The following is a 16,914-nucleotide window of genomic DNA, read 5'->3' on the forward strand; positions in this document are numbered from 1 at the left end:
TGAATATAAACTTTCTTTTCATTGTGTTTAAGTTGCACCTATAATTTATTTAAAAAAATCATCTATATATAATCCAGGAAAAAAAAAATAACTAATATCTCTCGGAACCTTCTCAGCGTTTTTTTTTTTTTTTTTTTGTTGTTTTTTTTTAATAAAATATGTATTGTTGATTTCAGTTTTGATTTCACTCTACGGAATTAAAATTGAAATCCGGGTTAAGTCAGTTGTTAGGAATTACCGCCACACCCACAAAATAGGCTGTTGTGTCACGTGGTCTAGTCAGGCGTGGGAGAGCGCTATCACCTCCTCCGAGAGTTATCTCCCCTTGCTTAGTCCCGATGAGGAACACGGCGGAAGTTGTTAAAAATGGAAGCGAAGATGCTAGCAGCGTCAGAGAAAAACTTGACCTTTGCACTGCCAGATCTCTCGGCACTTACGGAGACCGAAAAACTCCAGGTCATGGCAGTGATGCAACGTGCCAAGGTAGGCTCATTAGCTTCTCTAAACGGACCACAAACCAGCCATTAGATTCATTTATTTATCTTATGTTTGGAGAAGAGATAAGAGAAAAAAAATGGGGTATCTCTAACCACTCGTTGGTGTTGTTGTATACAGCTAGTCGAGCCTATACTATATACAACAAATGCAAATGCACTGTTTATATTTTTATGTATAAAAATAATGGAGTTAAATGCACTTTAGGTGAGGATAACTATAATAATAATAGTCAGTTTCGAATATATTAAAATATATATATATTTCATTTAAATTTTTAACTCGATTTTTGCAGTATGTTTTTTTTTTCTCTCTCTCTTTCTCGAAAATCTCTTATTTTATATAAAACTAATTATCAAACCCATTATATATATATATATATATATATATATATATATATATATATATATATGGTATATATTTATAGTATATTAGTTATAGGAGCGGATTGTTGGCTCAGCGTTCCGAGTTCGAATTTTCTCAGAGGCACCGCATCCGCTAATATTCTTAGGATAAGTACGACAACTCCATATACTCGCCCCCCCACCCTTTTCTCCGTTGTGCTATGGATTCAATAGTTGTGTAAACTAAACCCTCAAGCCTTGGTTGTGCAACTAGTCTAGGATAAAAAACAAACTCTGAAACAAGTCTTTGTCTATCACGGCATTGTTTCCAGTCTTCCTGTACTATCCTTGCCACTGGACTCTTGTCATGCTGGTTAAGGGGGAGCTGCTGCTGCGCCGCGGTTGGTAATTGCACAACGCTTGCTTTACTGATGATTTTCGACATCATTGCAGGGACTATCCATTGTCTCTCTGTCTCTCTTGAACCTGGAAAGAGGCCTCCTCATTTATTGTGTGTGAACTGAAACTCGATTGTGCCGCTAATGTTGTCACTTGTAGTTACTGTGTATCATCACACGGCTTTGCGTTCATGAACCAAAATAACAAAATAAACCGGTTTTTTCTAACCAGCATCTTATTTTTAATGCGATTTTTTTCTTTGTTTCTTTTTTTATTATTATTTTGAGCTTATTTAGAATTAAACCTATTTTGAAAGAAATGAATTGCAGAAAAATCTTCATGTACTCGTCACGGAACGAAGATATCTTCCAAAAACCACGTAAATTGATCAAGTAATTTTTTTTTTTTTTTTTTTTGCATGTGTGTGTGAAATTCGTTATACGTTTATAAGCCAAATACAAAACAAAGATTATAAAAAAAAACACGTGTGTGTGCGTGTATATATATATAATTATGATTTTTAGCGATTTGAATAGTTCGAATTGTCTTCCGCTTATTTATGAAACATGGCGGACCAAAACAAAGTATCGCTTCGTCATATAATTTGATTCTCTTAGAGTTTTTTTTTTCTGTTATTCAAACATAGTCGTAATTTTTATTTTGTCACGCAAGCGTATCTAATATTAAACATAAATAAAAAAAAAAATATTGCAAAGCAACAAAGCGTTACATCAAATAGCAATGACAGGAAATTCGGGTTTGTATTACTGTACACATAGATTCGAAAAAGTTGTCAAAAAACAAATATATAACAAATAAATGTTATCAAAGGCAAGTTTTCTACCAAACTGGATATATTTTTCGTGTTTTTATTCAATGTAACATATTTATTCAGCTCGAAAAACATACAGTGTTTACCGATGTATTGGAAAATTCAAGATGGCGTCTGATTCTCTCTTTAACACGGTAAGTTTGGGAAAAGGTGTTATAAATAAAAAAAAAACTATACAAAATACTATTAAAAACCCGCCGAATATATGTCAACCTATGTCACGGTAACATATATTGAGCGAGTTTTTAACAGTATTTTATCTGGGTTTTTATTTATAACACCTTTTCCCAAACTTACCGTGTTAAAGAGAGAATCAGACGCCATCTTGAATTTTCCAATACATCGGTAAACACTGTATGTTTTTCGAGCTGAATAAACATGTTACATTGAATAAAAACACGAAAAATATATCCAGTTTGGTAGAAAAGTAACTTATCTTGTTTTTGATAACATTTATTTGTTTTTTGACAACTTTTTCGAATCTGTGTACAGTAATACAAACCCGAAATTCTTATTTCAATCAATTGTTTACAGTGAAATGGGTTTCTGCGTTATTTTGTTAACAACTTTTATTTAATCCAGGATTTAGGAAATAAGTTTTTTTTTTCTTTACTCGTGCAGGCAGAATAGAGACCATTCTTAACATGGGATGAGGGGGGGGGGTATTTTGTAACTATTCTGTATTTTCACCTAGCAATTTCCCACAAAAGCTATCGTAAAAATTGCATTTAGCTGGAAAATTTTTATCTAAAAATAGCACGTATTCGGCATAAGTACCCATTTAGCTAACAAAACAAAAAAGTGGGCGAAAAAATAAATATACAAATAAATGTTACCAAAAGCAGTTTTAACTTATTTTAAAGTTTTTATTTACTTTAAGACAAAAGTAATGTCAAGTTTATTGAGTTAGATTAAAAAATGGTGGTTTTGTTGCATCAAACATTTGTTGTTGTTTGTTATATATTTGTTTTTTTTTGACAACTTTTTCGAATCTGTGTACAGACAGTAATACAAACCCGAAATTCTTATTTCAATCAATTGTTTACAGTGAAATGGGTTTCTGCGTTATTTTGTTAACAACTTTTATTTAATCCAGGATTTAGGAAATAAGATTTTTTTTCAGACAAAAGTAATGTCAAGTTTTCAACATTCAAAAATTAACAAAACACTAATAGAAACCTTTCCAATGAATATCACCAAATCGCGCGAAAATGTAATGGTTCTACCAATATTTTGTTTAAATAATAAATTTTGTGTAGATAAAAATTAAATTAAAACACTAAGTTTCATCGTACATGTAAAATCCGCGATGAAAAGTCGACCGGAAAAATATAGTCGCCATAAACAAGTCGAACTGAAGTGAAGTGCATATTTATTTTAAAGAACAAAACCAGCCTTGAACAAGAAAATGTATGTAAATCAGCCCATATAGCTAAGAAAATTATCAACTTGAGTTATCTTGAACTTGAGTTATCTCTTTCTTAGCTAGCCTCTTTTTCTCCACTTGTTTATAAAGATGGGGGCTATATTTTTCGATCGATTATTTTCCATTTCGGCATTTCACGTGTACGATGAAACGTGCTTATTTTGTTTTTTAATGCTTTTTTTTTTTATTTAGATTTAATTTTTTTTTATTTATTTATTTATTTATTTTACTAAAACATGTGTTAAGTAACAGTTCGTTACTTACGATGTAATGCCGGAATTCACTCTATATGACTGAAATAGAACATGACCAACATCAACTAAGTAATAAAACAAAAATTACTGCTCCTCTTCTACTCACACACAGAAAATATCTTTTATTTTAGATTAAAAACTTGTTTTCTTAAAATAAACATACTCAGTGACATGATGTCTGTTTGTTTTGGTACCAACATTTTATTGTTCAGTGTCTTTGGGACTGCCAAAATTCACCACAGAATTACCACCACCCCTATATGTAAACACTATGTAACTTTATTATAAATTAATGTTATCAGTATAACTTTTGTGCCATTTAAAAGAAGGGCAAAATAAACCAGTAATAATTAAAACAAAATTTTTTTTCATCGAACGAAAATAATGAAATTGTGAGACGAAAATCGTGTTTACATAATTGGCGCTTTAAAATAACGTTCCCATGTAGTAGACATTCCGAACGTGAAAACATACCCGTATTTAATAAATCTAGCAAAAATCAACTAATGGTCAGATTTTCGTGAAATTTTCGATACTTATCCATTTTAGAATGAAATTACATATAAAATGCAGTGGGTTTGTATTACTGTACACATAGATTCGAAAAAGTTGTCAAAAAACAAATATATAACAAATAAATGTTATCAAAGGCAAGATAAGTTACTTTTCTACCAAACTGGATATATTTTTCGTGTTTTTATTCAATGTAACATGTTTATTCAGCTCGAAAAGCATACAGTGTTTACCGATGTATTGGAACATTCAAGACGGCGTCTGATTCTCTCTTTAACACGGTAAGTTTGGGAAAAGGTGTTATAAATAAAAAACCGGTTAAAATACTGTTAAAAACTCGCTCAATATATGTTACCGTGACATAGGTTGACATATATTCGGCGGGTTTTTAATAGTATTGTGTATAGTTTTTTATTTATAACACCTTTTCCCAAACTTACGGTGTTAAAGAGGGTGTGAGACGCCATCTTGAATTTTCCAATACATCGGTAAACACTGTATGTTTTTCGAGCTGAATAAATATGCTACATTGAATAAAAACACAAAAAATATATCCAGTTAGGTAGAAAAGTAACTTATCTTGCCTTTGATAACATTTATTTGTTATATATTTGTTTTTTTGATAACTTTTTCGAATCTATGTGTACAGTAATACAAACCCAAATGCAGTTTTCGTAAAATATACGAGGGGAAATATTTTTTTAGTGCGTGCCCCCCCCCTCCTATTTATTTTTTCGAAATTCGAACAAAACATATTTAAAACTATCGAAATTTCTATTTATTATGAAACAAGAGTTCAAAGAAGTAAAAAATATTTTTTTTTTTTTTAAATTTAAATCCACATATTGAACAAAAATTTACCTTGAAGTTGCAATTAAAAAATTGATATAAAACTTAACATTGTTTTTTTTAATAGCGGTTTTTTTTTTTCGAATTAATATATACTATAATCAGTTGAATTGCCAAGAAAAAGAAACTTCGTAAACATTAATTTTTTAAAGATTAAAACGATTAAAATTCCATTATTTCAACATAGATTTTTAATTGTTTAAATTTTTTTTTTAAGTTTTAATATCAACATGACTCTTGTCAGCTATTTTATCGCCAGATTAAAACCAATTTGAAAATATTATTGCACAAATATTATGCATTTTGTAGCGCCCACCCCACATCATATTTTGTTTCTCTTTTTACCAAACAAAATATGGAACCCCGTAGGTAACCAAATGAACATTCAGTAAAACCGTGTTTCATATTTAATATACAAATGTTTATAATATTATTAATCGTTAAACTGTGTAAATCTTAAAACCTAACAAAATTATAACAAAGATTAATTATTAATTGCAGTTTGAAGAAGATAAACAAAAAAAAAATCATTAAGTTGCTTCTGCTTTTCCATAGTTCGTATAGTTAACACAAATCTGACGCCACGGAAACATGCGGTAGGTGTGTCAGAAACTGACCATACGAATGCGTGAAAAAATGTTGAATAATTCGACCCCCTGTCTTTCCAAGCTTATAACTACTCGAAAAATGTAATTCAACCAAGGTTTTAAACTTAGGACTTTACAGGTAAATTTCTAAAAAAAAAAAAACAACACTTTTTTGTTTTAAATTTGAATATATTATTTATTGATCTTTTATCTTCAATTTGTGATATATAAAACTTTGGTTAGTAAATTTACTTTTTAATAAACATTTCAAAATGGGGGGGGGGGTGAATTTAAAAAAAAAAAACGTATTTCTAAAATATTATATTCGGTTTATTGGAAAGAGCATAAAATTTCACATTGACCCTGAAAATATCGTAAAAATTGAATGAATAGATTTTTAAAGTTTAAAAATTGAAAAATACTGAACTCGTAAAATTCAATTGATTTCATTACTGTTTTTTAAAAAATAAAAAAATATTTCTATTACTTTATATACAATTTTAATAGTTTATTTTGGAAACATAATCCATAAAGAAAATAAACAACCCACTTTTAAAAGAGAAATTACGAGTTTTTTATATTTTATTCGCAGTTTCGTGTTAGGGGTGTCAAAAAATCCCCCCCAAAATTCTGATACACCTATGCGGACCCTAAGTGTCTCTATCTACTTGCTCCCCCCCCCCCCCATAACGAAGGTAAAATTAAACATCTTATTTTTATTGTGCGGCAGATCACGCTCCTCTGAATACTGATTGGAACATCAAAAACAATATTATCATGTCGAAAGTAGTAATATATCCAAAAATTACGAAAATCCATCAAGTAGAAGTTATTTAGTTACAAGTTTGTTATTTTTTTTCTCGGAAAATTGCATTTTTCGTAGACCATGAAGATTGTAAGGTAAAATTTGCAGAGAACGCTCTGTTTTACGGTTGCTTTAAAAATGGAATGGAAATTTAAATTTCGTTCCATTTTAATCATTTAAAAAAAAAAAAAATTGGCTTTCAGACACCCTCAATCTTCCCATGTTAAGAATGGCTTTTGGAATAGACACCCCCAACCTTGTCACCATACTCGAAAACCCATAGAATCGAATGTGAACGGTGAGTTGGTCGTTGGGCCTATGTGTAATTTAAAAAAAAAAAAAAAAAATTAAAACTGAACAAATTTGAATTTCCGTTCCAATTTTAAAACAACCGTAAAACAAAGTGTTCTCCACAAGTTTTACCGATTGCAGAAACGGGATATAACTCAGAAACCATATAGATTACAGCGTAATGGCGTCGAACGTGTAGCTGATATCGAAAGATTTGTTTGGCACCTATGTTACTGTGCTGAAATAATAACGTTATTATTTAGAAAACCATTCTTAACGTGGGAAAAGGAAAGTGTTTTATAACTATTCTGTACTTTCACCTAACAATTTGATAATAAAAAAAAATATTGTAAAACTTGAAAATATAAAACTTAAATACTATTTAAAAACAGTACGGTAACAAAATGCATAAGTACCTTTTTGTTATTTATTTATTTTTTTAACACAAAAGTAATTATACTCCATGAATTTTTGTAAATTTTTGGATATATTACTATTTTCGACATGACAATTCCGTAAGTAATCGATCTGTTGACTTTTTTCTTGTTCCAGTTGAGAGAGATAACTCCTCCTTTGACACTAGCCCCCTCCCCACTCTAACTATGCCTAAATTTAAACGCCAATTCCAAGCACAAAGCTTTTTTCCCCTAGAACTGCCCGCCTGCTTTCCAGTTAACTACAACATGGTCGTCTTCCAATCTAAACAAGTGCTTGTTGAGTCGTCCTCTTAAATTAAATTCTACCCAATTTCCGCCACTAACGACCACTACGCTGTTGTCCCAGTGACCACCGTACACTCATTAACCCTTATCCTCGAGTGTAACCTATCTTTACATGCATTTTTTAAAACTTGGGCATATGGCCTAACGGTTAGCAATTGACTAACAATCAGTTCTAAGTGATAATCTTCTGTAGTTTGATGGTTCAATCCTTACTACAGGCGATAATTAAGAATAACATAAAATTATTATTTTTACCCATCATGGCTGACGGAATGAGAACAATCTACTCTTGTGGATTAAATAAAAAGTTCAGTTGGAAATTCCGTGCAGGTTCCTAAATTCGACTTTAATATTCGAACTGCAATTTTCAATTTTGTATTAATGCAGAGTGCCCCTCTTTTCTTTTTTTTCAGGGGGGGGGGCGGTTAGGAAAGAGCTGTTTTTCCCTCACACATTCAAAACTGACCTTGTCTAATTTTACCCTTGTGGCAAAAGCAAGTGGATACGTGAATGGCAACACGTGGTTTGTCCCCCCCCCCTTCTTCCAATTATTATTAACGTTTAAAATGAAACTTGTCAAAACTGTTTTACTTTAATGTAACAAACGTCTTTGACTTTGGACATTTCGCGGTATTTTTTTTTTTTTTTTTTTTTTTTTTTACAAAGGCATCACCACATTATCAAGGCCCAGAGGCCACTCAAGGATAAGGGTTAAAGAGTGTACAGTAGAAGTTGGTCAATATATTAATCATTAGTAATGAAAATTTGGTAAATTTAATAACTTATATGGAACGGCTCATCAAGAACTTATTTACTTTAGACTTGAACAAAACCATATTGTAGTCAGCCGGAAAGCAGGAAAACGGAAGACAATTCCACAGGCGTGCAGTTCTAAGAAAGAAGCTTTGTTCATGGAATCTACGTTTAGGTTTAGGCACAGATAAAGAGTGGGGGAAATTATTGATAGTGTTTACAGCTAGACGAGTGTTTCTTGTGAAAGTTTGGCGAGGGGGGACCATAGATTGAAGCTCAGTTGAACACTTTCCATGAAAATAACGATACATCAGAGACAAACTCGCAACATCTCTTCTGTGAGATAGAGGTTGCAAGGAGGAGAAAAGGACATCTCCCACGAGGCTACGAAGTCTATTTTGAACTCTATCAAGGCAGGACAAGTTCTTTCTAGCAGCTCCTGCCCAGATGTGGCAACAGTATTCCATCCTTGGACGCACCTGGCTCTTATATAGATAGAGAATAGCATCAGCAGTGAGATATCTACTGGATCGATAGAAAGATCCCACCATTTTTCCAGCGGCCTTGGCAACAGATTTGATATACGTGTTCCATTTAAGATCAGGAGTAATGGTCAAGCCCAGAAGCTTGTCAAAACTTGAGGCCTCCTGAAGACGAGAGCCATTCATTTCAATTGATGACAAATGTGGATTAGAATGTTGATGATGTAAAGAGAGAAGCTTGGTTTTAGATGCATTAAAAGTAACCAGCCACTCCTTTCCCCATTGTACTACGTGCTCAAGATCAGAGGAGAGAGAATTGGAGAGAACTTGCTCGTTTACTGTCTTAGATGTGGTACCATAAATGGTAGTGTCGTCAGCATAAATGTCTACAAATGATGTAAGGATATGATTTGGAAGATCATTAATGTAGATCAGGAAAAGAGTTGGGCCCAGGATGGATCCCTGAGGGACACCGGCATTAATATTGTGAGCTTCTGATTTTTGCCCCTCAACTACTACTCTTATGAACCTATCAGAAAGAAATGATTTAATAATTGAGAAGACTTTTCCAGCTATACCATAGCTAGCGATCTTATGAAGTAAACCTTTATGCCATACCCTATCAAAGGCTTTAGATATGTCAAGAGCAATTGCCCTAGAAAGATTGCCACCGTCGAGAGATTTGCTAATCCTATGCGATATAACTGTAAGGACATCTGCTGTAGATCTAGCAGAACGGAAACCATATTGAGTGTCACTAAGAAGGTTATTTTTGTTGAGATGTTTGATTACTTCTGTATTTAATACAGATTCTAGCAACTTACTCATGACGCACAGGAGACTTATTGGCCTGTACTGAGAGGGGGATGAGCGATCACCTGAATTCTTAAATACAGGGCATACTGATGAGATTTTCCAGGGAGATGGGAAACTATTCTCCTTAAGACAACGTTTAAACAGTTTTGTAAGTATGGGCGCTAGTTCAGGTTGAAGTTTTTTGAGTACTATAATTGGAATACCATCAGGGCCAGTTGCTTTACTGGAATCAAGGTTTTTGATTAGCTTGGCAACATCACGTACAGATATACGTATATCACATAGCGTGTTTTCTGATACAAGAGGAAATATTGGGGGTTGGCGGTCTTGGTCGCAAAGGGTAGAATTAGCTGCAAAGTTCTTGACAAAGAGTTTGGCTTTGTCTGATGCTGACGAGATTACCTCAGATCCATTGATAATAGTTGGGATGGAGCACACGCTTCTGTTCAGGATTCTGTTTGCTATTTGCCAAAACTGGTGGGAACCAAGCCGCTGCTCAGCTACTTTGGACTTAACAGATTGAGCATACAACTCTCTTGCGTTCCTTATTACTTTCTTACAATGGTTGCTGGCAGTCCTGAAAACGGCTTTAGTTTCCATACATCTATTACGTTTGAAGCAGTGGAAAAAGTGATTTCTGTGCGCAATGGCAGCAGCACATTCTGGAGAGAACCATGGCTGGCTGTTAGGTTTTTGCTGAAATTTTTTAGAGGGTATGAAATGGTCAATACCTACAATTAACCATTCAGTTAGGTCTAATACTATAGAGGACACATCCTTTTTAAACATGGAATGCAGAGGTAGATCAGATATAAATGTACGGAAGCTATCCCAGTCAGCCTTAGTGTATCGATATACTGTACGATGAAGAGGTACGTCTGGGGACTTATTACATTTCATATTTATCTTAATTGATACAACAGAGTGGTCGGAAGATCCAAGAGGCGACAGAACAGAAACTGAACATAGTTCAGGGCAAGTTGTGAGAAAAAGGTCTAGTAGGCTCGCATACTGGCCGTCATTATCGGGCACACGGGTAGGTTCCTGAACAATCTGAGTGAGGTCATAGGCAATGGAGAAATCATGACAGAACCTCCCCTCATCATCGGTCTTGTTTGAGTGGGTCAACCATTCGACGTTGTGAACATTGAAGTCTCCACATACGTGAATGTTAGCTGAAGGATAAGTAGAAAGGACTTGGTCAATTTTCTCAGATATGCTTTGAAAGATAGTAACTCCGCTGTTGTGGGGGCGATAGAGAGTAAATATAAATGCAGTAGTGTGAGCTAAAGCAACCCGGAAGCACATATAAGGTAAGTTAGGATCTTCCCTGGAGATGTCCCTCCCACATGGAAAGCTATCTTTAATATAGGCACATATTCCATGCCCATGGCGATCTTGGGGGTCAGATTTAGAAGTTAAGTTAGAGTATCCTGTAATTGCAAACTCATCAAGGGAAATAGCCTGTCCAATGCCAGTTTCACTTAAAAATAAAAGGTCTGGTTTAGTCTCCTGTAATTGGGTTTCAACCTCTGGAAGGTTAGAACGTAGACCCCTGATGTTGGAGAAGGAGACATGGTAGTAGGGGTCTACGTTGGAAGTTGGAGAACCGGGTTTAATCGTGTATTTTTTCTTGAAACTTGTCATGATGAAATTTTGGAATTTGTGGACTAGGTCGACAGATTTACTTGGAGCAGGACAGAGAGGGGAAACTAAGAGAGAAAAAGAAACGAAGAATTTTTTTTTTTTTTTTTTTTTTTTTTTTTTTTGTACCACATGATAAGGTATAGATAATTCTAAGGAAAAGTAGCCCCCAAAAACAAATATAACAAACTAGCAGTCCCCACCCTCCCTCCCTGTGGGTTACCCTGCCGTAAAATATGCTTAAATATGGCGTTTAATTTATGCAGATTTCATATTTATCATTAGAACCAAATCGCTATTGAGTATTGTACTCAAGATATAATAGTGGCCCCCTGGCATTGCTTAGTTATAAAATATGCGTAAATATATTTTAATTGATGGATATTTCGTATTTATTATTATAGAGCCAATTCTATGTTTATTATTATATTGTACCTAATATATATATTAGTGATTTAAGAAAAAAAATGGCTTGGGTGCCATCATCTAGAATCGAAACTAAAACACAATTCCCCAGCAGTATTCAGCACCATCTGACCTAAGAACATGTGTATATTATAACTTTACATGCTTAAATGTATATTTGCACATGTGTAGAGGATACACATTAAAGCAACTTACGGCTGCCGAGTTCTAATTTTTCAATGTTGACCTCTTAGCAGCTATTTTTACCAGTTGAAAACCAAATCGAATTTGTTCCACAGGTCCAAATCTCCTATATATCAAAGTTCAAGTCTGTAGATAAAGAATCGACAGTAGTTTAGTAAAGACTGTTCTGCACACACAGACAAGTTCACTTTTATATATATACTAGCAAGCTGCCCAGCATTGCCTAGTCGTAAAATACAATTGAATATGATATTTGAATTTATACATATTTCTTATTATAGAGCCAATTCTCTATTAATTCTCATATTGTACCCAATATATAGTATGATTTCCAAAATTTTTTAAAAATATGATTTGGTTGCCATCAGTTAGAATCGAAACCAAAAGATTTAGTGCTACTGCATAATTTGTTACCATCTGAGCAAAGTCCATATGCATATCAAAACATAAAAAATAATGTTAAACGTATAAATGTATATTTGTGCATATGTGAAAATAACGTTTAGTCGACTTATGCCTGCCAGGTTTCAATTTTTTCAATTTTGCCTCCTTAGCAGCTATTTTTACTAGCTAAAAACCAAATCGAATCTGTTCCACCCTTACACATCAAAGTTCAAATCTGTAGACCAAAAATTAAGAGTAGTTTAGTAGACTGTTCTGCACACAGACAGACAAGTTCACTTTTATATATAAATAGATAAATGTTACCAAAGACAACATAAGTTACTTTTTTTCCTACCTGAATAAGTTGGTTTGTGTTTTAACTTATTTTAAAGTGTTTATTTAGTTTAAAACAAAAATAGTGTGGAGTCTTAGGTGAGAACAAGAAAGAAATGGATGGCATCTGGAGAGTCTATAATCGCTCAGAAATGAAACAAAATACTGGCAAAACATTACATTTTCGCACGATTCTATATGTTTTGTGTTTTACTTTTAGTACATACCATAGAAGTACTTGTAAAACGAGTACAAGGATATGACTGTGGCTGGAGCTTGGCAGCCAATGCAGAACCTATTAGGTTAGAAATTATTCTTTTGTAACTTGTCCAGGGAGGAGGGTGCTAATTTTGTGCACTAACCCAGATGTGGAAACAATACTCCATATATGGGCAAATGGTGGCTTTAAAATACTAGCTTTTGTTTTTGTTTTTTTATAGCTTAGAAAAGGGAGCTTAACTTCTTTGCAACAGACTTGGCAGTATCTTCTACTTATTCTACTTCATATTGCTTGAGATTATCAAATTGAAGAATTTAAATATTAGATTCTCAGGAATGGGGCTATCAGCCATGACAATTGGTTGAAAAGGTTTCTTATAGTTAAAAGAAATAAGTTTTGTCTGATACAATTAATGGATCATCAATTGTTGGTCCCATTCCCCCACTTATTTTCAGAGATTCAGCTATCTCATGCCAGGAATAGATCACCAAATACACCAATTTCAAACATTATTGGACTGGGAATGAAGATCAGAAATAATATAGGTCCAAGTACTGATCTCTGGGGAACATCTGCATTGATGAGGTGTTGTCTGAATGTACAGCCATTGAGAACTACTTCAATCTTTCTTAACTAAGAAACATTCCATGGTATTTAAGGTCCAGAGGAAAACCTGGTATTGATCAGGATTAAATGGGAACCCACATCTTTTTATCAACAAGTATATGACTTTTTTTCTTTATGTTCAAATTTTTAAGTGGCACCTAATGATGCACTCAGCATTGATTGGCGGTAGGTGTGAATATAAAGTGGTATTTATTAAAATAAATTTCTGTAAATTTATAGTTTTTAACCTACTGGAATCAATGAGGACTCTTGTGTACTTCTGCCCCTGAACCTGTTTACATTTCTAAGTAAAATGTCACTTTTTTTCACCCTAAACAAGGCATATTGCCACTTGGGCGTGAGGGGCTATATAAAGATTTCAGTTTGTTTTCATCTCATACATAAGACCTTGGTATTTTATCTTTTCCCTCTCGGCTCTGTTTAACACAGAATCATTAGAGAGATTAACTTTTACCAAGGTTACTACTTTCTCCTTGTCCATATCACTGTCAGGTTCAATAGCTTCGTTTTCTAGGTACATAGTTGTAAGAATTGCATAGTCATTGTGGATGGTGACTCATTTCCAACAATGTGGGCCATTGTGACTATGTTGGTCTTGCTTCTGTCGGGTTGAGGTATGGTTTTCTTAACTCATCACTTTAAGATATTAGTTTAAAGATAATTGTCTGAGGCTTCTCTACTGGAGAATTCCGACAAAATTGCCAAATCATTTTTCATGGATCAGTCCACATCTCTAATAAGCTAACCTTTCAATCCCCACCTTTTCACCTTGTGTTACATCTTTCCGTGAAGAGCGGTAAATACCAAATCTTTCTTCACTCTGTCGATGACGGTGCCTTGTTTCCAGGTGTCCATTATAACGTACGATGGCTTTCAATAATACCACCATGAAAAGTCCATAAAATCTTTAATATTTCAGAAATTGCATCATATATTCCAGGTTCCATTTTTTTTTTTAACTTCTACTCTTATTCAGCCCAAGCAAAGCAAATTGCCACTGAGTCAGAAGGGGCTATTGTGAATTAAGGACCATGTTTATGCTGGGACACTCTAGGTAGAAAGCTGAGTAGTGAGATATCTGCTCTCATTACATTTAAACATCTGCATGCTAGTACAGTTTATGGAAGCAGGAAACTGGGAGGGAATTCCAAAGTTTAAGAGAAAAAACTATTAGAGTAGAACACTCTCCAGCAATGGGGGATCTTTGTAGTGAAGACATGAGATTTTGTTGCTTGTCGGGTTAATAGGGATATTTTCTTTTGTTAATGTAGTTAAAAATGTGTATGTGTCTATCTCTAAAACTCAGAGGGGAGGGGGGTATTTGAATAAACAGACAGATAGGAACTGCAACTTTTTATATATATTCATTTATTTCTGACATATGCTGGCTGTTCTTGGGGTAATCTTTCTAGACTGATGGAAGTTTTATTTTTTTCTCAGTTCAGAGTGCGCCTTTTTTGGGGGGTGGGTCCTCACATTAATTAAAAGAAAACTGCCTTGTGGTGAAACCAAAAATAAAAAAATCTTTTTGTACAGTTGAGAATGAACACAAAAGGATCGATTTTTTTTTTCTCTCCACCCCACACCACCGGGATAATCTCATAATCTTTTATTTAGAATCCCCCTCCTTTCCTTGAGGATCCTATATTTCAAGTTTTAAGCTTTATTGTTTATTTTACTTTCATTTTTGCTTCGTATGGAGGTAGGGAGGGGGGGGGCTAGGTTAAATTTAATTATTATAGTTTGGGTTTTGTCCATTGAACGAAACTGTTATAAAACTAATTTTGTTAAGATAATATTCTTCTAATCTCTATTTATAAAATGGTTGGATATGAATAAATTTACATTTTTTTAATACGTTAGCGTTTTATTTTTTCTGAATTTTTTAGATGAGGATTGATTGTTCGTATTGGATTCTTTTGGCTACTTTTCTCATCTTGAGTGTGATTTTTCACAACGTTTCAATCAATGTAACCTCTGAACTTTATGTGTATCTTGTTGAACTTGCAAGGACCCATGGTGTAATGGATGAAGTACTTGGTTAATTCAGTTATAAGTTACACGCTTCTGGAAGTTGAAGGTTTAATCCTCAGTACTGGTGACACTGAAAATACAATTGCAAATTAGGACTTTTATCCAGTCATGGCTGACAGAACAAGAGATGCTATCTCTGTTTGAAATTATGGGCAAATTTCTGAGTTCAACAAGAGGTTACATTGACTGAAACGTGAAAATAACACTCAAGATGAATCCAAATAGTATGGGCATCAAGATTTGCTAAGAATTTTAAAGCTAGTTTTCATGAATTATTACTTTTAATGCATTCAAATTTCAAAAGATCACAAATTCACTGTTTTTCAACTATTAACAAAAGATTAACATGATTGGCTCGGTTAGTAATATATCGAAATGCATCCTGGTAGATTTAATCATCGTAATTTTTTTTTTTGTAAGTTCGTTTAAGTACTTTACGTAGTTGCACTTTTGATTTCAGTAGATATTTGATAGAAAAAAAAAACCCAATGAAATGTATAATTATTAAAGTTACATTGATACGAGAAATACATACACACACAGAAAGTGGTGACACTTATAATAAAAATAGATTTTTTTATTGACATTCCAACAATGTGTCTACTCAACATGATCTACACCCCCCCCCGCTCTACTCCTCCTCTGATGGTGTTTGATGTTCACCGCGCATTTACCTCAAACAATGATTCATCATTAAAATGTATAGTCATGAGCGTAGGATACCCAACATCATTATTATTAGATAAATTACATGGTTGTTGTTCAGAATTCAACCTAATTAAAAATATAGAATAATCAGCACTTGTGCACTAGTGTGAAGGTACAACTTTTTTTGTTTTCAGTTGGTACATTTGGAGAGAGCATAGCAGGAGCAGACAAGTGTACATCATGGGCAGAAAACTCTATTTTGTGTTTATAAGTCTCTTATATTTATTTATATTTAATAAATGTGTAGCAAAAGCTTTTTCAATAAAAAAAAATTATGCAGTCGAAAATTTCAGAATTTTGTCTTTCAAATTTTTAAGTCTCTAATTTGTTTTTTAAAAAACTATTTTGTGTTATAATTTTCTTAAATATATTTAAAAAAAAAAACAAAAAAAAAACATTTATTGTGAGATTTTCAATTTGGTCCTGAAATTACATTTGTCTGCCCCTGTTATGCACTCTCCAAATGTCTTAACTGAAAACCAAAAAGGATGTACTTTCGCATTAGTGCACAAGTGTCAAATAATCTTTATGATATATGTATCCATCATGGAACGAAAATGTCATATTGTAAGAATCACGTAAATTGATAAATGTACCGTAAACCAACATCTTAACATTTCTTACATATTGTCCCAAATAGTAGCCCCTTACGTCCAAGTGACGATATGCCATGATCACGTTGACACGCTGGTTCTCGCCAGATCACTGAATTTAAGCAACGATGAGCATGGCCAGTACCACATGGGTGACTATTTGAGAATGCTAGGCATTGTATATACCACACCAG

The 16,914-nt window shown here is 33.6% G+C and overlaps 1 protein-coding gene across 10 annotated transcripts in view; it reads left to right on the plus strand.

Annotated features, from left to right (window-relative positions):
• LOC145276793 (oxysterol-binding protein-related protein 11-like) overlaps positions 1–16,914 on the plus strand; it is a 430,789-nt gene that overhangs the window by 206,683 nt on the left and 207,192 nt on the right. The window contains exon 1 of one of the 10 annotated variants that reach the window (XM_080128103.1): positions 271–483. The exons of 8 other annotated variants lie outside the window; for them this stretch is intronic. In XM_080128103.1, coding sequence (XP_079984229.1) covers positions 367–483 — 117 coding nt within the window. In that variant the 5' untranslated portion in view covers positions 271–366. Of the gene's footprint in view, positions 1–270; positions 484–16,914 lie in introns of those variants that run through there. One more of the 10 variants, XM_080128101.1, reaches the window with a different exon arrangement.

This window comes from Euprymna scolopes, chromosome 5 (genome assembly GCF_053919585.1).
Source record: "Euprymna scolopes isolate OS-2025 chromosome 5, ASM5391958v1, whole genome shotgun sequence".
NCBI classification, from domain to species: Eukaryota; Metazoa; Mollusca; class Cephalopoda; order Sepiida; family Sepiolidae; genus Euprymna; species Euprymna scolopes.